The sequence below is a fragment of the Echiichthys vipera genome, assembly GCF_963691815.1.
Source record: "Echiichthys vipera genome assembly, chromosome: 18".
Taxonomy (NCBI): domain Eukaryota; kingdom Metazoa; phylum Chordata; class Actinopteri; order Perciformes; family Trachinidae; genus Echiichthys; species Echiichthys vipera.
The window spans coordinates 15460895-15486186 of NC_139843.1; the positions used below are offsets into that span (position 1 = coordinate 15460895).

At 40.5% G+C, this 25292-nt stretch overlaps 2 protein-coding genes across 2 annotated transcripts in view; both read left to right on the top strand.

Annotated features, from left to right (window-relative positions):
* Positions 1-1419: 1419 nt before the first annotated feature.
* Positions 1420-3586, top strand: pyyb (peptide YYb; the record flags this gene model as incomplete). Its single annotated transcript, XM_083933170.1, has 4 exons — positions 1420-1455; positions 1752-1939; positions 3102-3182; positions 3562-3586. Exons 2-4 carry the CDS (start codon positions 1752-1754, stop codon positions 3584-3586), a joined length of 294 nt encoding a protein of 97 aa, XP_083789296.1. The 5' UTR covers positions 1420-1455.
* Positions 3587-4129: 543 nt separating this feature from the next.
* Positions 4130-25292, top strand: part of mpp2b (MAGUK p55 scaffold protein 2b) — a 46051-nt gene continuing 24888 nt past the window's right edge. The window contains exons 1-2 of the mRNA XM_083932353.1: positions 4130-4319; positions 18102-18181. Of these exons, the coding sequence (XP_083788479.1) occupies positions 18151-18181 (31 nt within the window). The 5' untranslated portion in view covers positions 4130-4319; positions 18102-18150. The remainder of the gene's footprint in view (positions 4320-18101; positions 18182-25292) is intronic.

Below are 25292 nucleotides of genomic sequence, written 5' to 3' on the forward strand. Positions count from 1 at the left end.
GTCATATTAATGGCTTTATCGTCGTATCAATAATGCTACAGGAGTGATGATGAATGCATAGAAGGCCAAAGGTTGAGGAAAGCTAATGATCTGACGAGTTAGGGTTAAGATGCATTTCATATTAATGAATTCACACTTACAAAAAGTTGTAACTGAACCCATGTCTGTGAATGCAATCTGCACAAACAGGCTTTTCCCATCCCAAACTCCTCTGTGTCTAACTGAGGACGAATGTTTGTTCATTAACTACACATGCGCGGAGTAGATCGGAGTCAAAACAATTGGATGAGTCTGATTACAAAGGGCCCTGATTAATCTAAATACAACTTTAATTTTCCCATTATTCATGTACCCCATAGCGCTGCATTCACAGTGCTTGATGTGTTATTTTCCTGGAACAAATATACGCTATGGATGGATATAGACTGCATCTTGTTGACTGTGATGGTAGAATGGGTTGTCTCGGCTGTTGAGCAGAATATTTCAGGTCAGCAGGGTCAGTCATCACCATCTCTCTCCCATTGTGTATTATTCTTCGATTGTTGGTTTGTTGTGGTCTGTGTCTTTTCATTTTGGAAATACTGTGTGCTTTCCACAATGTTTTTTTTTTTTACTGTACGCCATCTCACCCACTACAGTAGTTCTTTCAGCATCCCCAAAATGTTCCTGTTGTTGCTCTTCACCTACAGGATTGTTACATCACATGCTGGTAGGAAGCACTGACCAAGCATACAATGAAGAGCCCGTTAATATTACTATATTTAGGAGTGAAGACATGATGCTGAGTGGGCTTTAAAGATTTTATAATCATACATAATAGTCGGAGTAAAGTTAAAGGGACAGTTCAGCCCAAAATAGAAAAATAAAAAAAATACATATTGCTGCAGGTACTTCCTTCTGATTGGTGAAAAAAAAAGCTTTGAAAGGCTCCACAAGCCCATTGCCATAGGCAGATATATCTATGGTTAATATCTCCAACACTAAGTAGGCTAATATCTGTACAGGTGAGAGGGAACATGTCATTTTTATTTTGGGGGGTTGAATTGTCCCTTTAAGGTGCTGTTCTTGGTGCTGAACAGGCAGCATGCACGGTAAGTTTTCCTGTTGTCTGTTTATTGTATAATAATGCATGCGTGATGTGCTGCAGATACCCTTCTACAAGAGGATGAAATTGATACATTTAAATTTAAATGCAGCATCCTCTACTCAAAGACAACTTTTCCATGTGTATTTGCGTCAGAAATGAAAAGAAAAATCAAACATTACAACCGATCTAAACTAGTTTGCATATTTGACACGCTGCTGCTACAACAGAGGGGTGTGGTTAACTGCTCCTTGTGCGCGTCAGGTAGCCTATCCACCCGCACTATATATAGTCCTGTGAAGTGAGAGGAGAGCAGCAAGACAAGGGGCAACACCAGGGAGACCAACCACATCAACAGATAACAAATTAAGGTAAGTGACTTTTTTTCCTTACTTTGATGTATTTTGAATTTTAATCACATCATAGAAAGTTTTTTTTTGCATGTCCTTTATGCCAAAATCCACGTCAATGAAGCCAAAACACTGGGGTAACTTTAAAGGCGTTTTGTGCGTAAAGGTATTTAGGTGAACTGGAACAGAACATCACAAAAATGATATGTTGAGCTCCGACAAAAGTTAATTCAGAAGTGCACTTTTGTTTTGTTTTTTGGTTGTTTTTTTTAAGACAGAAATCATCTCACGGTAGCTGTGTTGTCTTTTCTCCTCAGATGGCCAATACGCTGAGATCGTGGATGATGCTCGCAGCGCTCGTCGTCTGCCTGCTGGTGTGTTTGAGCAGCTTTGCGGACGCCTACCCACCCAAACCGGAGAGCCCGGGGAGCAACGCCTCACCGGAGGACTGGGCCAAATACCACGCAGCTGTCAGACATTATGTCAACCTCATCACCAGGCAGAGGTGAGTCAGGTTTACCAAATGTATTTATAAAAAAACCAAAAATACTTTTAAAGATATCCTTTGTATTCAACCAGACAATGCTGCAGGGATTTCTTGAAAGTTCATGAGATTCCAAGAGTGCGCATCCGTCTGAGTTTATTTAACACTGTTTTAAAGTTTTCAACTGCATATCAGGTTTGTAAGAAATTAACTCTTTAATCCTCATCTGGAAAAGATGAAAAAATAACTTAGTAATGCTGAAAATGAACTTGGAGTGGTTTGGTATCTTTTTTAATCCTGTGGTGGGGTCAGACAGGTAGTCCACCTCTCTCCATGATAGGGATTAACTCTCCAGCTCAAGGACAGGGTTGCAAGGGTAGCCACAGGTGGGCTTGATCCCTCACATTGTGGCATTACTTCACTCATATAAGGCCTGTTTTACACCCTAAAATTTCAACTTTTCAGCTGCTGCAGGAGTCCATCCCTCTTGGGTCATTATGCTTAAGATACAACAGATTACTATGCCTGTTATAAGAAATAATGACCCAGAGGACAGGAGCCTGGCTTTCTTCAGACGAGAATATATCAAATATATGTCAAAAGTCCCCAGAATGCTGATGCAGGAACACGAGCTATCCTATTCATTTTCTGACCCTGTTTTTCAAGTTTTCATCGTTTTTGATACGTTATACCTAAAATGTAACAGATTATATTAGTGATTGCCAGTTTTGATAAGATAACTACTAACTCTAATCCTTGCTGTGTTGCACACGTCACACAGCAAGATAAAAACATGTGCAATGTTCCAGTTGGTGGATAGTGGGTGTACATTGAAGCTGAGTATAGACTCATTTACCCTCCTGATGTGTAATTAAAGAGGCTGGATCTGTCATTGCACTCAAAGGACTCTAATAGCCTCTTGTGCCTCAAAAGAAGGTTTTCTCGTCAGTGGCCAGGGTATTGATTTTCGTAGGGATACTTCAAAAACACAAAGTCGGAGGAGCTTGTTGTGTTTGCCTGTGAATTTGCAAATTCTCCTTTTTTCTCAGAAAAAAAGTAGCTGACATCCGTAGCGAGGCTGATGGGGTCACGTAGTGAAATGCTGACTGAGTGACGAGAAGAAAGGCTCTCAAATAATATTTCAGTCACAGTCATTTCATGCGTGTGCTTGATTCGTCCCTAGGTATGGGAAGAGGTCGACCCCGGAGCAGGCGGTGGCGTGGCTGCTGTTTGGGGCTGATTCGAGCCAAGACACTGACCCACGGTGAGGGAATCACGACGATAATACACGTCTGCTTTCATCATATTGGGCTTTTGTGACACATTTGTATTGTGATGCAGGTTGTCTGGACTAAATCGTTCTATAAAAATATTTACAACACAACGCTGCCAATATTGGTCCATTATAGTGTCACATTGTTTTATTGCTGTAAGCCTCATTGCCCTTTGTGTTGCTGTTATTAAGTGCCTTGTTAATACATATTTTAATGTTCAAGTGAGTATCGAGTTGCATTTTCTCTCACTGTGGATTCACACAGCTCACCGGTCGTCACAATGTCACCATCACATGTGAAGTTGTGCATATTAGGATGTAGTAAACGTGAATTCAATGAAGTGACCTGCCCTTTTCTCTTCTCTTACAGCTCAGACTACAGCGATCAGTGGTGAACCAGACCAGTGTCCACTCTCACACACTTTACCCCACCAACATTAAGAAAACAGATTCTCGACCTGCACTGGACTTTGTGACTCTTCATACTTAATTGTTTAATGTGCATGCTAATCTCTCCCTCTCTCTCTCTGTTTGTCTTCCTCTCTCAGTAACCTATATCGAATTGTTCTTTGGCCAAAAATGTAAATAATTTGTATCAAAATCAATCACTTTACAATAAATAATTGAATGGAATAAATGTATTTAATAGACACACAAATGCTTTGGGATTTTATTTATTTTTGTATTTAGGCCAACTGCCACTAGGCGTCACTGCATCACAAGGAAACGTTCACGTGCAAGTTGAGTCTATCCCTTTGGTGCTCTTGTACGGGGTTCATATCGACGGCAGCGCACAGGCTTCAACTTCACACCGGGGTACCACACAACAAGACGCATTTATCATCACAACAAACCTTTCCCGGGCATCCTTTTTGGTTAAGCAGTTCAAACCAAAGCAGCCTGTAAACAACCAGATTCAATGGAGCCATTTGTAAGAGCGCGCGAGTCGTTTTAGGGAAAAGGTCTCGTGAAAGATAGCAGTTTGTGTGGGTTGCCGTAGGCTCCGTTGTTGTGAAAGTGACTGCATAGATTAAACAAGAGCTGCCTGAGCTGCAACAACCGCGAGCACGGACCGGTGGAGACATCTCGGACCGAAGAGGCATCCGGACAAAAGGTGACCGGGGGCAGGTGAGCACTTTGAGCTGTTTTTCGACGAGGGAGGTGGTGTTTAGTCCAGGTTCGGTGGGTAGCATCAATGCCATTTTCCACCTTCGACGCTCGCCAGGTGGATATTGGCACAGATATGTCCGTGTCTCGTGGGAAAAGTAAGAGCTTCCGCGGAGATTAAGTCTAGTAATTACCCTTAGCAGTTAGCTTTCAAAAATACATCTTTTCTAACCTAGTGTAGCGTTTTCTCCCTCTGTGGAAACCTCTTGCACGGGCTCGCGCACCGTTTATTTGCATTGCCACTGCCATTTTTTTTTTTATTAAGCTATCTTAATTGGCCTCGTGCTGCACCTGTGCAACGGCCCCACGGGTGAAACGCAGCAGACGTGACAGTCTCCAGCAGATATGTGCTTTAGCTAAATGTTGCATATCAATTCACAAGATAACGCTCAAACAACGACTGTATGGACGTCGTGTACCTGTTCATTTCGATGCCATTGCGCATGCGCACACGGTCGGGGACGTGCACAGATGTTTGAGCGCGTGTGGACCAGTAGAAGAGCAGGTGCTGATGTGTGTCTGACAGCATTTCTACATTTTTGTGTAGTCCACCTAGAAATTACATTTAATTGCTTATTTTTTGTTGTGGTTTCTTCCATTACATTATCACATTCTTTTTTAACAATCGTTTTTATTTATGTTTATGTATATTCCAACAAATATACAATTATCTCTTACATGTCATTGAACACTACAACCAGAAGAATTTGGCAGGCAAACCCATTCCCTATCATTCAGTCCCTGCAGTTGTACAGTATATCCGGTTACGTATAGCCTATACTATATATATATATATATATATATATATATATATATATATATATGTATTCAATACATATTTAATTACACACGAAGATAAGAAACAAAATCAACAATAACAACTTTTTAAGCAATATACTTTGAATCAAATATACTGCAAACAAATAAATACAAGTGAATAAAATAACCTTCATCCCTTGCTAGGTATACAGTTAAATTAATATTTAGGCCTGACCCAGTTCTTCATTTGGGAGAATGTTCCTTACACCACTGTCATCGTCATCTTAGCTAATGGTTAAAAGGTTAAATGGTTACCCAGAGCACTCAGTTTACCTCTAAACTCGTGATATTTTCCCAGTCCCACACATTTGAATTCTCTCTCTCTCAAGGTAAAGTATATTTAATTACCTTGAAATGTTTTAAGGTTAGGCTTTTTAAGTTAAAGCCTACAGCAAGGCTAAAGTCAGTTAGTGTTAAATGACAATTTACACCAAAAATAATGAAATATCCGAGACCTTTGGATTCATGTTGATATTGATATACAGGATATCTATGAGTTTTACTTGATGTTAAGTTTGTAGTTTTGGTCTTAAACATGGTTGAAGTTACAAGTCAAGTGCTTAACAATTCATCAGTTTTATTGGAAGGTCTATGATCTTTTCTGTCTTGCGCTTTGCTGTCACAGTGGCACAGCAGACATTTTATTACTGCAGAGGAAGTATGCAAATGACAATATAATAGAAATAAGTTATAGTGTCAAGCATAAAAATACAACTATCAATTTGTGACTACTCAAGCAGCACATAACTACAGAGTAATGTGAAGTTCATGCTGTGCTGTTTGTTGTCCCGAAGCGTCAGGTCCTGGAAGGGAAGAATGGAGTTTCATTACAGACCTCATCAACAAGCTCCTTCAAGGTTAAACGTTTGAGGCTAACTTTTGAATATTGTTAAAGTCCAGATAATTTTTCTTTATTGAGTTTTGTTGTATTATACATCAGTGCATCTGCTTTTAGGGAGCAGTCTTTTAATATCAAAGCTGTCATCATGATAAGCATTTACAGTTTCCTAAAGCCTCCATCATTCATAGTCACTTCTAATAAAACGAAATTCCCACTGCTGTATTTTCACATCAATCCACATTCAAATGGCTCTAATTTAAAATAGCTTTTGACTGGGATTAAAGAAATTTAAGCCTTCTTATTTCTTTTCTGTTTTGGAAGTGGGAGGTTTACCATACATTTCCATGCCTTTGACAGCTTTGGGGATTGGCTACAGGATCAGCAGGTCTGGTTCTACCTCAACAGAAACATCGTCTAAGCACTTCTCTAACAAAGAGCTCTGCTTGAAGTTGGACTCTTTAAACTTTGAAAATGTGCCCTTCATTCTAAATTATTTTAGGAAGATTTAAATAAATCCATTATGTATAAGTCATTAAATTAGAGCATTGGTGAGGTAGAGAATTTGACCAAGGTATGTGTGAGCCCCAGAGTAAGCCCTGAGCCACACATCCTGCACGAGCAGTGCCTGACGGCTACCTCACTGAAAATGCTGTGGCTCGCACGTGTGTGTGGTGCACGTGTGTTATCCCTAATAATCTTTCACATACTACTTTGCGTGACCATTATGTAGGGGGCTAAGAAAATACTTGATTTTCATGACTTCAGAGTTACTTTATGAGAAAATCCTCATTTCTTTCATTAAAAACAAATATAACACACGTCACAATTTGAGATAAAAAGAGTTTTTAATTGAATTAAAAAGAATATAAAAGAAATAGCTAAGTCTAACTTTGCCCACCGACAATTTATAACAATATGCATTCAAAATGCAACGACAACAAGAAGTGCGTTTATTCCGTATGCATAACTGTGCATTGGTAATAATGTTTCGGGTCGGCTATCAGCCATCACAACATCTAAAAATTAAATTACTAATATCCAAAGTGCAGCCACAACGAGAGGTGCAATGCATTTAGCTTCACTATGCCTGTTAAATATGCACAAACTCGTAAAAGATCTGGCAATACTGAAATGCTTGAGGGGACTTAACTGTGGCATTGCAGATTTGTGACGGTGGCACCCCCTAGCCCTGGTATAGCACCGCGCATCTCAATGACACTGTGAAGTTTTACTGCTTTGACAGAGTGAGTGATTAAATTCTGCAAGAGAAATTGTAATCAACTGGCGGAGAAAAAGACTTTAGAAGGAGGACCCATCTTCACTCGATTCCACAGGGAGATTAATCTGAAGCCTCAGCATCTTTCCTCCAACCTCTGTGGTGTCATTCATAAAAATGATCTGTTCAGTTACTCTCACACCTGCCACCTCTTCCCCTTCAGCACTGATCTCCATACATAAAGGCTGTGGCAGTAAAGTGACGACTGACACATTTGGCATCATGCAAAAATGAGCGATATTTGAACAAATGTTCTTTCATTTTTGTTCATATCTACAATTTGTGCTTATTTTGTTAGAACCCATTGGTTTCTGGGATTCACCACTAAATGTTAATCTTCCCTTAGGTATGAGAACATTTTATGAATGGTGGAGGGCTCTCTTATCAAGAGAAGAAAAACAAAACCTTGTCTTTTGTCACAGTCCACACAAAGCTGGGGTGTATACCTACTTACTGTTTATACAGTAACGGTATACACCTGTGTATATACTGTATACAGTATTTATTACTTCTCATTATGCATATACTACAAACATGTTTATATCCTGTTTACTTTCAGTTTATTTGCAAATACTACTATAATATATGACTTTATATTGTATTCTCTTTATATTTAGCCTTTTAATTTAACTGTACATATGTCTTAAATTCCCATTTTGCTTTTACGTAATTTATAAAACCCCAACATATTTAATGAGCATTGTTGGACGGAGCCTGAAATCATATAATTTTATTACCAACGACTGCTTCTTCTAATTGTTGTGCAGATGACAATCATTAACTTTAAACTTGTTTTGCATTTGAAAAACATAAAAATGGAATGAATATCATATGATCAAATGCATATTATAATATATTATTATATGTTTTATTAATATATATTTAGATTTTCCTGTAATGCACTACAGACACTCTGCACACGGACTTTCCATATGCTAACAAACAATTAGGATCGGGAGATCTGCAGATCTGGATGGTTGAGAACAGTTGATGCATCTGGAGCTGACTTCTCTTAACCAAATATTAAGAGAACATTTCGGAGAATGTTGCTGCATGAGGCCCAGTTTGTTTATATTCATGAATTTTGAAGGGGCAAATAGAGGTGTGGTTTTACTGACGGAAAACGTATTCAGTCTTGTTGATCATCCACTTTTGGGAATATCTCAACAACTGCCGTGATTGCATGCAATCTGTTACAAACATTCATGTTCTCCAGAGGACGAAGCCTCCTGACTTTGGTCATTCCCTGACGACAAAAGACACAAAAACATAGAAGAGAGAAGACAAATGAAAAACGATAAAATACATGTCAAATACAAATAAAAAAATGCAATTAAAAGATAAAAAGAAGACATCCCATTAAAGCAAGTCTATAAAGTGGGTCTTTAAAAGTGAGTAAAAAGAGTTCAGTGATTCTGCAAGCCTTATCTCGTCAGGCAGGTCATTTCAAAGACGAGGGGCCCTGATGACAAAGTCACCGCCACCTTTAGATTCAAGCCTCGACAGAATGACCCCACATGAGGATCTGAGGCTGCAAACTGTGTGGTCAATATTTCCGCTCTATGGCTTGGAGCCAGACCCAGACATATATTTCAGAGTGATAAGTAAAATCTTTATCTAAATCGAAAAGGGAGCCAATGGAGAGAAGCCATGATTGGGGTGTCGTCTGTTCAAGCCAGTGAGACTGAGACGAGAGACAGACTTTGTTTTAGGCTAAGGGCAAAGTTAGAGAAGATCAATGTGTGAGTGAGTTTCTCCAGGTCAGAGTGTGAGAGCTCTGGAAATGGTTGTTATTTGAAGTAAGCAGCACTCAAAAACGTTTTGATGTGTCATTCAAAATTGCGCCTTCTTTAATTTTGTCCAACATTCAATTCACTTCAATTTTATTTATAGTGTCAAATCGTAACAACATTTATTTCAGGACACGTTCCAAATAGAGTAGGTCTAGACCACATAGACCAGTCTGATTTATTTATGACCCAACAATTACCCCACGAGCAAACACGCAAGTCATAATGGCAACATTGGAAGCAGCGACTTGGAAACATTGGTGACGAAAACCTTCCTGCCTTGACCGGTTGTGGGTAGAAACCCAGGTGAGCACAACTACCACAGTAATAATATTACCTATGTATGATAATAATTTTGGCAGTGCATATACTAGAACTTGGACTTAGAATTCTCTTTATTGATCCTTTGGGATGAACTCCCGCAAGAAAGTAAAACAAACAGTAAGCAATAAACTCTTAGTTAAATATACAGTATATAAAGTAGAGATATGAATACAGGTCAAATAAAATTCACGGAGAATGAAATCAGATAAATTAAGTGTAGACGGATAGATAGAATGATATGAAAAGTAATAATAATAGCTGTAACAATAATGGAAATATGAAAAGTATTAGGACCACGGTCGCAGGCACATCTTCAATAGTTGTTTGTAAAACAATCGACCCCAGGTCACAGTTGGGTCAGTGACCAACACGACAGCAGTGGGTTTGCCTATTCTACATATAGATAGTGTCGGTTTAACAACTGTTGTATCACTGAGCATAAAAGCCAACTTGGCTGGGTGTAAAACAGCTTACCGGTCTATACGGTGAGAGTGCATGCTGTTCACAGCTTTCTTTATCTCTTCCGCGCATGTATAAGCACTGTACTTTACAAATGCAAAACATGAACAAATACATGCAGAGAAGGAATTAGCTAGAACCTTCTGTAATTATTTAGTTTGTCAGTCGGTCATAACGGAAAAAGAACATGAATAAACAACTTTCTGGGCTAAAGTGATATTGGATGGTTGCATAGACTCATGTACTCACAGATGCCAGCATTTAAGGCGGTATTGGAGGCCTTTACAGGTATCAGAACAACTCTACATTTGCTTTGTAACATTCGTTATTTGTAATACCTCTGTGACATTGAAACAGTGACATTCATTTAGCTTATTTCATCATGGCTGCTTCCTCAGAAAAAGGACAATAGGAGTGGGGACTGTTCTAATGAAATCCAGGCAGGCAGGGTGGTGATTGTAAATGTTCCCCCTGGGTGGCTCTCAGCACATATCCTGAATCCTCTAGCCTCTCAGTGGTATGTGCATGACATTTAATTCTAATTACACTAATTACAATCTGTATCAGCTGAGGGAAAAGGAAGATCCATAGCACTAAGTTGATCAGGTTTTATTAGGTGTCTAACATCAAGTGATATTTATTGATGGTGGTATTCGTATCATGCTGTTCTTAGAGAATGGGTTGGTTCTTAGAGAAGTCGCAAACAGTAAAGGTCAAGTTCATCATCTTTTATTTGCTGTACTCTACATCACTGAGTACCTCACATGGCTGAGGTGGCTGATGAGTGCCAAATATGTTAGCTGATGGTTGATCATTTACAATTAGATTTTTCAAGGCGAGATAGAGATTTATTGTAACTTTGGGGTTAATCTGTGCCCAGGAAAAATACATGAAGTGTTTTTTTCCCCTGCTGTTTTCCTGCTGCCAAGTACTGGTAGTAGCACTTTATGTGTATTAATATGCATGCAGGGGGTGTGAAACACCTCTTTTATTTTTGAAATTAACCGTGCAGCTCAACCCGGCTATAAACGGCACCTGAATTTATTCTCTCCTTCAAAAGACCTCCGCACTTTGTTTTGATTTGAATAGGCGTGCGTAGTGACTTGGGTGACGATATGAGCCCCAGAAGGCAGATTGAATGAATTGCTTTAATATTGTGTCTTGAGAAAGTCTAGCGTTTAGTTTGAGAAAAGAGAATCATTAACATATGTGCTTTCTTTAAGATCCTTAAGGGCAGCTAAGCAAAAGACATCTTGGTGGGATTTTTTCAAATGTTATTTCAGTGCTTATAGCAGCAAAAGTTACTTCCATTGTATTGAGGTAGCAGATTATTTCGAAATAAATCTCGACACATAAAACCATCTGTGCCACCAACCAACCTGTGTGATTGGGTACCATTAGGGTCTTTTGTAGTTTGGGTGAACCAACGTTTAAGTTGTCAATGTGGATTTCTAGATAACACCATGAAACTTCACCTGTTGATTATTTGACTTAAGTAATTCTGAAATGTTATGTTTAAACATGCAAATTATGCACTACCTTTTTAAATATGTGTGAATTTGCATTCTTCCAGACAGAAATGGGAACATTGGATAATCTAGTTTCAAAATTCTTGTTTCATTTTGTTGTCTTATTAGTCATTAGGTTTTGTTCTCCTTTTATCATATTACTGTCAACAGATACAAATCCATTTTCTCTATGTTATTTAAACCAGGTTATGAATGATATGTGAATAAACCCCTCTGTAAACACCTTCAGAATATAGATAGGAATGAAACTTGATCGTTTGGTGTAAGTGCTGCTGAAGTGGCGATGGCTGGCATTTTTATCATCAAATCTCTAAACAACAGGTGGCTAGAGTAATACAATAACCAATAGATATCACCATGAAACTTCCCCACTTGATAACTTTAACATTAAGACAGTTATTTTTTCCATTATAGGTTTTCTGAAATGTTTTTGCAAATGCATAATTTAGGCCACTTCTAACATTTGTAGTACACACACACACACACACACACACACACACACACACACACACACACACACACACACACACACACACACACACACACACACACACACACACACACACACACACACACACACACACACACACACACACACACACACACACGTAGTACAGTATAGTGTTGTTTTTAAATAAGAAGCAGAATAAATAAATTAAAATCTAACTTTTTTTGACCCATTTTTTCCTGTACATCTCCTTAAGAAGTGTACAGAACTGTGCACCCTGTGTGTTTTCTTCAGTTCTGTTGAAATTGTTGTTGATTTTAGAGCTGCAGAAACTTTTTATCACGTGCTGCACTCAGGCCACCGGAGTTAAGTTAAACAGGTTTGAAAGTGCCGTTATAGCCTTATTTTTGACTAGAGAGCTCTGTCAAAACTAATTTCCTGCCTGTTGAGTGAATGATACACTATTACTCCTACACAATGCTGATATGAAATAATTTCCACAGAAAAAGAGCAACTCTGTATCTAACAGACCCAATTTTAGCTCCAACTTATTATTATTTTACACATTTTCCCTGGTTGCCATGGCAAAGCGCCGGGGAAAAAGGCGAAGAGCTGCTCACGGTTGTCTTGGATACGACAGTTTTCCCTTTTAAAGAAATGAGAGGAGCTGAACCTGTGGGAGCACAGGGTTATTTTTAGGCCTGACGCCAGCCCGCATGTGTGGATCATAACTTGTTTGGTCACTGGTGTGTGTGAGATCGTGCGTGTGTGAGTGAGCATGTTTACAGGCTTTAATGTAGTCTCACTGTGGGAACAGCTCAAGGCGTTTTACACTAGGCATACAAACTTCTGGGCCACCACTTGTGTCATTGCTCCAGATCCAAATGTGTTGGAAGATGCAATTTTAAAAAAATTAAAAAATGGATGCAGGTTGAAGACATAGGCTATTCCCTCAAAGCTACAGAGGATCCTTGCTGATAGACAAATATGTGTGGTCAAATAATCGACAACAGTACATTGTTTTTATAAGAGATTGTAGGCTCGCAGACCTTGCAGGCAGAATCTTTCAAGAGCAAAAGAAAAGCAATGACACTAATAAGTTACAATCCTCAATGAACCGCAGAAGTTTGGTAGAAAGAGACCGTCCAATCTCATTTTTAAAAATATTCCAAAGCTGGCTGTACCTGGTGTTCCCTTGAACTTTAGGGATATTTGTTAGACATCAAAGCCTTGACCTTTGCCGTCATCACTTGTTATGGAAGACTCGGGTGATGCAGGAATTTAAAGTCTTTGTTGTTTCCTGGAAAAGGTTATTTGGTACGGACCATTAAAAATGTCTAGAAATATAGTAATAGATCTGTGTGTGTGCGATTTCACACATCCGCAGACACCATATAATTGAGTAACACAATATTATGTTTTGTGATACTGTATTGGTTCTCTATTGGTTCACTGATCTTAGCTAACATTGAGAGGCTGTAGCAGGCTTTTTCTTTTTTTAAGATTATTTGTTTGGCAGTTTTCATGCCGTTATTATATAGGACAGACAAGAAATAGGGTGGGAGAGAGGTGGGGAAAAGCCCAGCGCCGCTGCACTGAGGACCTTCAGCCTCATTACATTGGGTGTCTGCTCTAAACACTGAGCCACTGACCGCCCGGCAGGCTCCCTTTTAAAGCTTGGCATGGGCATTTTCAAAGGGGTCCATTGACCGCTCACCTCAAGATACCTGAAATAAAATGGGTTGCATGAGTACCCATACATTACCATTAAAAATTTTGGACTTTGATAGCAACCAGTTGTTTTTGGATGTCTGCCTCATCTTTAAGGTTTTGGATGGACTAGCCCCTCGTCTATTACAGGCCTTCATAAAGAAAAAAACATTCCAGGGTAAACACCAGAGCACTGAGTAGAGGAGACTGATGTACAACGACGCAGGACTAAATTTGGCCAAATGGTGGTTTCCATCAGAGGAACGCAATCCTTGAATAGACTGCCAGCTCATGTCAGAAACTATAACAATGACACCACCTTTAAAGAGACCCTTAAGCAGTGGTTGAAAACAAGCCACACCTGCTCTCATACACCTTTTGTATTGATTGTAATCTTAATGTGAATTGGGACTTATTTTTGTGTAAAATTTCTACATGGTGTGTTGTCTGTATGTTTTATTATACCTGCCTTAGGACTACGGATGAAATTTATCAACTATGCTAACCACAGCATATTTACATTGATGCCCTTTGATATGTAAATTAATGTGCATTGTCCTAATCAAATAAATAAATAAGTCTCCCCTTTCGAGACTTTCCTACTTAATGCTAATTCCATGCAGCTTTTGGCGCCATAACAGACAGTATGTTGAATGATAACCCCTGTATCATAATATTTATCAAACTTGTATACTACACCTATTAAATCTTAGATTGTAGAGATTAATTGCTGGTTGCAAGTCTTAAAGGGAATCCAGGCTTTGCTGCAAGAAAATGCCACCACTGGTGATGTCTGCAGTCCCTCATTAGAGCTTCGCCAATTATTCCCTATCAGTAATATAGAATAAGAACAAGGGAGGATGGCTGAGTCAGAGAGCAGAGAACATCCTGCCCACCTCCAACCCTCCTTCATCCCATCCCATCCCAGTGTGTCAGCCCAGCTCTGGGATGGCAAAGCTCGGCTACAATCCGCTTTGACTTCTTAGCGGCAGAGTGGTCTCCGCATACTTTTAACAAGCTCTGTCATTTTGCAGTGCATACACGGGATGCAACGGATAAGCCTGGGGGACTGGTATGTGGTATTAGGGACCTGATCCGCATTTGATTAGAGTTTTGCAAAAGAGCTAGGTCCCTCAGCATTTAGGAATGTGCTTCAATGTCACACAGCCACATATACGCACTCTTCACGTATCTGTCAGGTTTCCCAAAAAGGCAGGCAAGACCCCAATAGCACGACACATAAAACAGTTCAGGTGCAAAAACAGAGTTTAAGTAAAAGCAGGGGTCAAACCAGGTAGTCATTCCGGGTGGCAAACAAATCCAGTGGGAGCAGAAAAATGGACCGTTGGAGAGCTAAGTGAACACACTAGACAATCTGGCAGAGAACTGAGGGAAATGGACTGGTATATACTATACTCTGAAGGGGCTGATTAGCTGATGAGGAGCAGGTGAATGTGGGGGTGGGGCAGGCCAGGTAGATACAATCAGCAGGTAGTGCAGAGCAGAGGAGAGTGGCAGAGTCTGAAATTACATGAGAGTTAGACTGGCAAAACAAGAAACATCCATTCATCTTCAACCGCTTGACCCTATTGGGGTCGCGGGCGTGAGGCGGGTTACACCCTGGACAGGACGCCAGTCTATCGCAGGGCACATAGAGACACAACCATTCACACTCACATTCACACCTACGGGCAATTTAGAGCATCAATTAACCTAACACATGCATGTCTTTGGACTGTGAGAGGAAGCCGGAGAAAACTCACGCAGACATGGGGAGAACTCCACACAGAAGAGCCCCAGCCGGGATACGAACAAGAACCCTCTTGCTGTGAGGGGACAGTGCTAACCACCACATCACAGTGCCACCCAAAACAAGAAACAGACAGATAAAATAATAAAGCCTGGATGAGGCTGGGACAGTATCACTTTGCCTGTCCTATAAATTACTATCTATGACAGAGTGAGTTAAAACAATGGTGATTGATCATATGAGCCACTAATGAAAGCACCTCTACTTTCTTTTTGCTGATTATTCCAATATCCGTGTCTGTGGCGACATTCCCGGGCTAGATGTTGGTCTATCGGCTGAACTGTCACTACTAACGTTAAGTTGCGTTCACTTGCAATTGGAAATCGTGAACTTCCAACTTCTGAGTCAGGCTTGTAGTAAGGGTAGAAGTGTAATAGGAATGTGTGTGTGTGTGTGTGTGTGTGTGTGTGTGTGTGTGTGTGTGTGTGTGTGTGTGTGTGTGTGTGTGTGTGTGTGTGTGTGTGTGTGTGTGTGTGTGTGTGTGTGTGTGTGTGTGTGTGTGTGTGTGTGTGTGTGTGTGTGTGTGTGTGTGTGTGTGTGTGTGTGTGTGTGTGTGTGTGTGGTACATCTTACCACCAAAGAGGTTAACAAAAACTAACCTTAATAAAGTTAGCCAACTATTCACCCAAAATAAACTTGAAAGCTTTTCTACTTGAGTCAGTTACACAGAGTTCAAGTCGGGCTATTCCAAATATGATATGAAATGTCCGTAGGTCTGGAGAAATAGATTTTTTACATAAGGCTAAGAGAGGAATTAAACCGATCAAAACATATGGCAGAATAAAGCAGGTTATTGCATGGATGAACGGATGATAGATTTACAGAAGAATGCATTTGAACCTGTCATTAGAGTAATAAAGTCTGAATCTTTAAATGGATTGTTCCAAATCCTATTCAGATGAAGGAATGAAAAGCAATAATACAGGTGTCCCAGATAACTTCCAGAAATTCAGTCCCAGTGCTCCAGACTCATCTCATTTTGTTGCCTCGATATTGAGGATCATTATTAACTATGTCCTTCTCCAGTGGGTTCACATTTACTAGTTAAAAGGATGAATCTGTTCCCCTGGATGTGTTCGTAAAATGCTCAGACACAAACGGCAGCTCTGCACATCTGAACAAATAGGATTAGGGTGTACTTTGATCTCTGCACAGAGAATCAAATTAATACAATGTGATACCACTGAGCTGAGCTTGAAGACAACTTCACATTTGTATTCATTGACAACTGTGAGGCCAGAAAAGAAACAAGGGAGTCATAAAAGCATCTTTTTTTAAATTGAAATATGCCACCCAGTCACCTAGTTTAGAGATATTCGCTGCTCTGTAGTAAAAGAGAAACATTTAGTCAGTTTAAATAAATAATGTTGGAAGCCAGACTTTAAGCAGTCTGTTGTACCGCCACTGATAGCGCTCCCATTTGGAAGGTTTGTTTAATTTCTTCAATGCTGGACCGTGTAAAGATGCTTCATCATTCCACATCTGATCAATGATGATGAGGCTGATATATGACTTTTATGCTAACACACTCACACTCACTTACCCTGTTGTGACATTAATGGATTTTGGCCACTGCAGCACTGGTTCCACCATAGATAGCTATTGTCATGGCAACCAGGAATTAGCATCCCCGGATACCACTGTCCCTCCCTCGTCAGCTGCACTATTTTTTCCTCACCATTGTTCTTATTTGACCCCCCCCCCCTCTCAGCCTCACTGTCTCTCCTGCTCTCTCTCTCTCTCTCTCTCTCTCTCTCTCTCTCTCTCTCTCTCTCTCTCTCTCTCTCTCTCTCTCTCTATCTCTCTCTCTCCCCCTTCTCTCTCTCCCCCCTCACCCCACCTCATGTCTCCACACAGCCAGAGCCTTCCTGCCTGACAGTTCTCCCCTCAAACCTCTTCTGTCTTCTTCCATCTGTTTCTCCTCTCATGACTATTGATTGCCTATTCTGCTTATGTTCCCCACACCCCCTCCTTAACTCCTAATTGCTATTCACCGAGTGTATTTCACAAATTCCACATTACCTGATAAGCTTGTTTTGAAACACAGGACAATGGATGCTTAGTCTCCCAGTCTTCTGTCTGTGATGCTTTTTCTTGCTACCCGATGTTAAATGGATCAATTAGAATCAACAGAGATCCTCACTAAGCTAATGTTAGCTGGCCTGCCCACTCTCTCAGCCGCTCTCTCAATCTTTCCAACTGTTGCTAATAGTATTCCCTACGGACATGACGGCTAAAACTGTTTGTGTGTTGCCAGAGCAACTGGCTATTCTATTTATAGGTATTAACAAAGTTTGATACCAGTTGTTGTGCGTGGGAGCTCGTTTAGGGCAAATTGAGAATGAGCTGTGCGCATACGTAAGTCCAATGACTGTGATTACAAAAGAAAAGGATTTGTTGTCTTTATTTGTCTTGGCTGAATTTAGACTTCACGGATCCCTGCGTGTGCCTCAATCTAACAATGCAGTTTATCACAATGTGATAAACTATAAATATGAGCCATAAAATATTCAAAACTGACTTTGGATCTGATGGAAATAGCCCTGTTAGACATCCACTCTTTATAGAACTTCTATAAAGAGCTTCTACCCCCCTCTCCTCATTTGAACCTTCATTTTGTCTCAGTGGTCTTACGGCCGAGGGATTTTGCATTCATATTCACAATCAATACTTCATTAGTGTTTTCAATGCATCTCGCTTCTCTCTCTCTTTCTCTCTACACTCTCTTTCACTGCAGTTGACCTTACAAGTTTTCTGGAGGATACTGGGAGGAACCAATTGTTAAAATGCCCGTGGCGACATCCAGCTCTGACTCCGGTAAGTGGCTTTGTCTCGCTACAACACGTGTGTGTGTGTGTGTGTGTGTGTGTGTGTGTGTGTGTGTGTGTGTGTGTGTGTGTGTGTGTGTGTGTGTGTGTGTGTGTGTGTGTGTGTGTGTGTGTGTGTGTGTGTGTGTGTGTGTGTGTGTGTGTGTGTGTGTGTGTGTGTGTGTGTGTGTGTGTGTGTGTGTGTGTGTGTGTGTGTGTGTGTGTGTGCGCGTGCTCTCGCGAGTGTGAGTGAGAGATATTGAGAGGGAGAGAGACAAGAGGGAGGAGATACAGAACGGTTTGTGGTTATTCCAGCACTCCGGACATGTATCTCATCTCCAGAGTTCTAATGTGACTTAATAAGCTGGCTAATGGAGCGCTAAATCTCCAGCCTTAGATCAGTCACGCCTCAAAGGATTTGCTGTTGTAACCCACGTAGCCCTTCACTCATGCACATCAAGTCTGCACGAGTGGCCAGTAGAGCAAATGCATACAAGTGCATGCCTGAACATGCACACTGCTGCACACAAATGCCTTGTGATCAGTCACCTTGAGTGTCTTCCATGGGTCATAGTTACTTTTGGCAATTTAATGTTGTTTTATTTTATTTCTAAATATCGATGTTTATTTGATGGAAGGCTCCTTTTTGAAACTGTTTAAAATTTGAAAAAAGTTTATCATGTGAACAGACAGTTTGATACAACTTAAATATGTGCTGTGAACGATTAGATTTAATGTCAAGATGCTGGAAAGACATTCTGGTTTGGCACTTGACAACATACTTCAGGAGTCAGTGCAATAACTAAAATCACAGCAAATGCATCAAACAGTCCACCATCTTGCACTGAATGCCAGGCCTTCTAAACTGGAGGATAAAAAAAAAATATTGGACTAGTTGTCGCCCAAAATAACAAAAGTAAAAGTTTCCACATAGTGGCTGGAACCTAAGTTAAATCGACGGTTGTTGGCATTGATTCATAGCGAACTTTTATGATGCATACCTTGGCACTGATATCGAAGTTGGAAATGTAGTACTGTGACAGCCGTAGAATTAAATTCCATACTAGTCTCTTTTAACTGTCACATAACCATACTTCAATGCATTTCCTCTTTACTCAGTGCTTAGTGCACTTAATCCAGACACATAAAAGATTAAAAAGCCTACGCCAGATGTCTGGGAAATTTAGCGCTTCAGTATGTTGGTTAACAGAAGAGCAAATCTAGAACTCAAAGCTTTATTGTATTTTATCATGTGGAAGTAAATTGCCGAAGTCAGCTGTTGGATAGAGGGAGAAAAGCAGTTCCGCAGGGTGTTAAATGTGGGTGTAGTTTCTTTTTTGTAATGTACTGTCAGTCAGTCTTGATTTGTACACCAGTCGAGGGCTGAGTCTGGATGACTGGCATTTTTAATAACGCACAGAAAATTGTTTCTCGAAACCAATTCATGTCTTTTTTATTTAAAAAGCAGAATTTTCAGGAAGGCTCTTTTTTAACACAGACTTGCAGAAGGGTTAGAGAAGGGTCAGTTTTGAGCTAGATATTTTTCAACTACTGTCAGCAAAGGAACTCGATTTATGAGCAGAAAGTGCAAATATAAGCATGCTTTACTGATCTGCGAGGCTGGCTGTGCTTGTACCTGTGTCTGTGATGTCAGTAATGGAGGGTCATCACTCATATATGTGTCAGCTCCCCACGCACCGCCTCCTTGACCGATCCTCCTCCTTATAAGCCAGCCTTATGCTGCTCCTTCCTCCAGTTAACCCAAAGGGAAGCCGTGAGTGAATATTCTCCTCCCTCCTTTTCTCCTCCTCCTTGAGGACGCATCATACACTCCCCCTTTCTTTGCCCATGCACACAACTCTCTCGTCTTCATTCATTCATGCGGAGGAGAAGCCGCTCAGCCACGCATAGCTTATACACATTCACATCAAGAGCAGGTGGAGAGGGAGGAAAGTGCGGAGAGCTGTTTTTCCAGAGAGAGGGAGAGAGAGAGAGAGAGAGAGAGAGAGAGAGAGAGATATCTCAGTCTGCCTCAGATACAGTATTGGGTGTGTTACCGTGAGTGTGTGCACTGTAGAGAAGTGTTGTTCTCCATGGCTGGCAGCCTGTTTGGAAGGCTCTCCCTGGAGGAAGGGGACTCAGCCAACTCCCTGGAGGGCCTCGAAATCAAGCTGGGGGTAGAAGGTAAGAACACAGGTCCCTCTCTGCTGGGTGTGTTCGGGATGCGGGATTGTTTACAAAACAGAAGACTTCTCCGGCTACGCGTTTTGTCACAGGTTAGGAAAGATGGACAGAAACTGTGAGGAAGCTGAGAAGGTTGCCGTTAAAATGCAGCCAAGGAGGCAGCAATATGCTTATGTACACACTGGCATTTGAGGCTTTAGTTGGTGTTTTAAATTCACATTGCACCTGCTCTTGATGTGCTGGTTGAAACCTCCAGAGTGTGATGAAGATGAGCAGAGACAGATTAGCACCCAGGGCAGCATTCTGATGTACAGGAATCTGAGGCAACAGACTACAAAGAAAGGAAGGGAGGCAGCAAGGTGCAGTGAAAACATACCACACTTTCTGTTTAATTGACAGGGAGATGCCTTTTTGTAAACTGAGAGCACAGACTGAAAGTCAGATGAATACACTTGGAGGTGTGCAAAGAAAGCAAAAAGATAGGACGCGATTAAAAGAGTTAACAGCCTGTGTAAAAGCAAGAGCGTATTTGTATTTATTGAATCATAATGCATAGATAATGTTTGCTCACATGGTACGGAGTAGGAAGTAGACCTACCATACATTCAATTCATAATTGATGGAGTTCATTAATACTGCACAGGGTTGCATATTATTGAGTAATATGTCCATAGTTCATATCTATTTATGTACTGTTATGTGCTTACATCACTTTGATGTTGTCATATTGAATAATTTAAGATCAGAAGTCTATTGCATGTTGCACAGTATACCATGTTGCAAGATATCCTCTTCCCTGTAATGTAGTTTGACAAGACAGCGGTGACAGCCATAATGAATCACATCCTGTGTGTGTGTGTGTGTGTGTGTGTGTGTGTGTGTGTGTGTGTGTGTGTGTGTGTGTGTGTGTGTGTGTGTGTGTGTGTGTGTGTGTGTGTGTGTGTGTGTGTGTGTGTGTGTGTGTGTGTGTGTGTGTGTGTGTGTGTGTGTGTGTGTGTGTGTGTGTGTGTGTGTGTGTGTGTGTGTGTGTGTGTGTGTGTGTAGGGGGTGAAGGTGAGAGAGCCACAGTGTTATTTGAAGGTTGGGAGTCTGACACTTCCAAGCGTGCTGTCTCTGATCAGAACACGCTTGCATATGAATGGCCCCCTACCTACTCTCCATGAATGTACAATGCACTGAAGGTCCCTCTTTATCCTTCTTTATGTCTGTATCTCTCTCTCTCTCTCTCTCTCTCTCTCTCTCTCTCTCTCTCACACACACACACATAATACACAGACTCTCTTCCCAACAAACCCTCACACTATCGGATGAATATTTTGCGTGCCTGCTGGACTAATGAGGCCATATTCAAACACAGATGATGGACCATTGAGTGCCGTGTGTTGGTAGGATTAGACTGTCAAAGATAATCACAGAGCTTCGAGAGAATGGGACAATTTAATACTGTTCTGGCTGAGGGTATTCGACAATGTGCTGACACTGGTAATTATTTCATCTGTATCACACCCAGATGATATCTATTTGCTGTTTCATTAACTGCCGGGGGGGAAATAGATGCACAGTCAAAGTCAAAACCTCTATTTCCTAACGGCAAGTTCAGTCAATAAACTTGCCCCCCCCACCCAAACAACTTCACCTGAAATTCTCCCTCCTCGTCCAGACTCTTGCCGGTCACCGGCGGAGGTGTCATGGGAGCTGCTGTCCATTCGCAAAATGTCAACAAATATCACAAGTGTTGTCTCCAGTGGTGACCTTCAGCCAGCTAATGAGGCTCGCACCCGTATCATGCCAGCTTGGAACAGGCATCACCATGGCGATGGGATGGCTTAAATGGCAGTCCCTCATCCTGCTGATTGGCTACCCAAGAGAGGAGGTCAGGGTTACTGTCCTCCCCCGGAAGACATTGCCAATTGATCAAACAGTGTGCGAGTTTTATAGTTCTACTCTTCTCAGTTTCATAGAGGAGTTAAATTACCTGAACATCCTGGGGATTTCAGCTATTTTGGCTGATTAGATGTCATCTAATCACTGCGTGGGGTGTTAGCACAATGTAGATGATTGTTTTCACTCACGGTTTTCGAGTTGACTTTATTGAAACGTAAAGGGTGGGAAAATTACCTTAATCATATTGATGCTGCGTCCACATCATATTATTCAAGCCGTAATTACAAGCAACTGAGTCTGAAAAAAACCTTCATGTCAGCCTCCGAGTTGTAATTGTCAAGCTGGATATATTGAGAATACTGATACAATTGAGTCAGTTACTTTAAAAGGAGCTGTAATTTGTTAACAATACGCTCTTACACAGTTTTAATAAAGCTTTCCTGTTCTTCCCATTCTGCCAACATTGCGTGGATACATTATTATTAGCACAAAGATTTTGTTGACCTTACCATCATAGCTCCACTCAACTGTAACATGAGCAGACTACCAATCAGCCACAAGTAAAAACACCTGTTGTGTGCATGACCTTTAAATTCCCATACATTTTATTGACTTTATTTTCCCTGCTATTTTCCATGCTAAAAGTTACATTAGAGTTACATTAATCTACCTCTACCACACACACACACACACACAGACACACACACACACACACAAACACACACACCACAATTGATATGCCCACACGTGTTTCACACAACATTCTCTGAACCTGTCTCGATGAGATTGTCTTTTCAGCGAAACTCCATGATAATATTGAACAGTATTCACATTTTAGCTGTAATGTTTGCATTCTGTGTGAGGGTCGGGCGTTAATTCAATATGATTATTTATTGTCATTTAATGGAATCAGTATGTGAAATAAAATGGAGATTTTGTGATACACAATTATGTTGTCTAAATTGAAAATAACAAGCACATTAACTCAAACTTCTCAGAAAATGTTATCAGAAAAAAAAATGAGGTCAGAAGGCGATATAAGAAGGAAGATATTCTGATTATCATCAAAACTACATAAAAATGTCTATCTTATATATTTTTCTGTAACCTTTCTATCGCAATGTGGAAAAACCAATGGCTGATGTTTCGCTTAGACGTCGCTTTACGTTGTGATCCTTTCACGTTGTGGTCATTTTGCACTGACATTACTCATAAAATGAGAAAATACTCAACATAAAAAAATAAGCTTTACTTTCGAATTACCAGAAAATATGCTATTTTATGATGCAGACGTTGATATAAAAATGACCTATATCGGGATAAAAGATTTTGTCCATTTAGCATATATTCTGTATGCTCAGAATTAAGCACTTCAGACTTTAAGGACTATGTAAGGACATGATAGAAAGAATCAAACAAATATCATAAGGGGAAAAAATCATATACTTCATATTCTTAAGTCCTAAAGGATAAATTGGTTCTGGTACACACAATGGAATACACTTCAATCCAATGTAAGTCTCCACCTCTGTCTTAGACATTCATTGTTGGCTACCTGAGGGATTGATAGTAATTACTGAGCTGGAGAGCAAGAAGCAGAATCAAATCTAATAGCCACCTGAAAGTATTTAATAATGTCTGTTGAGGCCCGAGAGCATTATATTACTTAGAAGTGACTTTTGGCTCTTTGAAACCGTTTCAGTGCCATCCGCAACATGTTATTTTCTGTCATTTTAATGGAGTGACAGAGAAATAAGACTGCAGGGATTTCCAAGTGTTTCCAAGAAACAATAAGAATATTAATGACTTTTAGGCTGCTCAGAAATCTGTCAGTGTTTTCACAGGACAATGCAGGTGTTATTACTGCGGAGTCACTCTGACCCCACTGATGATTCACCACCAGGTCTTTGCTGCGACTCAGTGGCAGAGTTCTTCCCATTCATTGTAATTCTGGCTGTACAATGAATTTCAAGTCCATTTTTCCAGACTGAATTATGAATTGTAGTAAAAACAGGAAGATTCATATTAAGTACTTCAGAATACATTGTTGTTCATGGTGCATTGGTAAACCATCTAATCCAGGACCCTTAGGATAACCTGAATAGTCAAGATGAGGGTACATTGTGTGATGGAAACAGTTGAGCTAATCATGTCATACATAAAAAGTCCACACATGGTCTGAGTTGCTTAAAACCAATTCATTGGGTATATCAGTCAAACAGACTTTTACAAGTATGAAACAAGCCAAACACACAGAGAACATATAGTCTGCTTGTTTGTTGGAAGCAAAACACTTAATATATACTGCATATCACAAAGCATTCATACGTATAGTAATTGTTGTATGCCTAGGAATATAGCAAAGCATTAATATTAATGTGGCAGCTGCCTATGGCTTTTACAGAGCTTTGTGTTTCAAGTTTCAGCTCATTGTTGACCTTCACTGTTTTGGGTCTCAGCCCTCTCATAGCGTTGTTTTTGACTGCAGCAGGCAGCTGTTGTCAGTGAAAAAGCTTTGGCGGCTCAGCACCAAACAGCTGACCAACACGGCTGCAGTTCCCAGTACAAGACTTTCAAAGTTGTCAGTTCGTTGCATGCCTCCAGGAGGTGCAACCGACATTGAAGCCAATTTGACATAGTGGCTAAACGGTGGATTTACAACTTCCCTGTCGATCACATGATGGGGCCCAAAAATACTTTTTCCCATTGACTTGCATGGTAAAAGAGACTTTTGTAAATCCGTGGATACATTCTTTTCGAGCGTAAAAATACCCTGCCAAATGGCTTGTGTTCATTTCAGAATGTGATTCATTCTGTCTGATAACATTTAGCAAGTCTAGCAGAGTCGCATGGACGGACGGAAAGTTTGAGTGCGCCCTTAATCTCCATTCAAGTTAGAAGTCAGGAAGTCTCTAGTATGCTTGCTCTGTGTGCCCCATAATGCAGACACAGTACTGGTCATCTGGGTATTTTTAGCTGCAGAATTTCAACTTTCTTTGGCTTCAGACGCTACTGAGCAACTTTAATAGGAATGAGCGGTGCTCTGCCTCAAA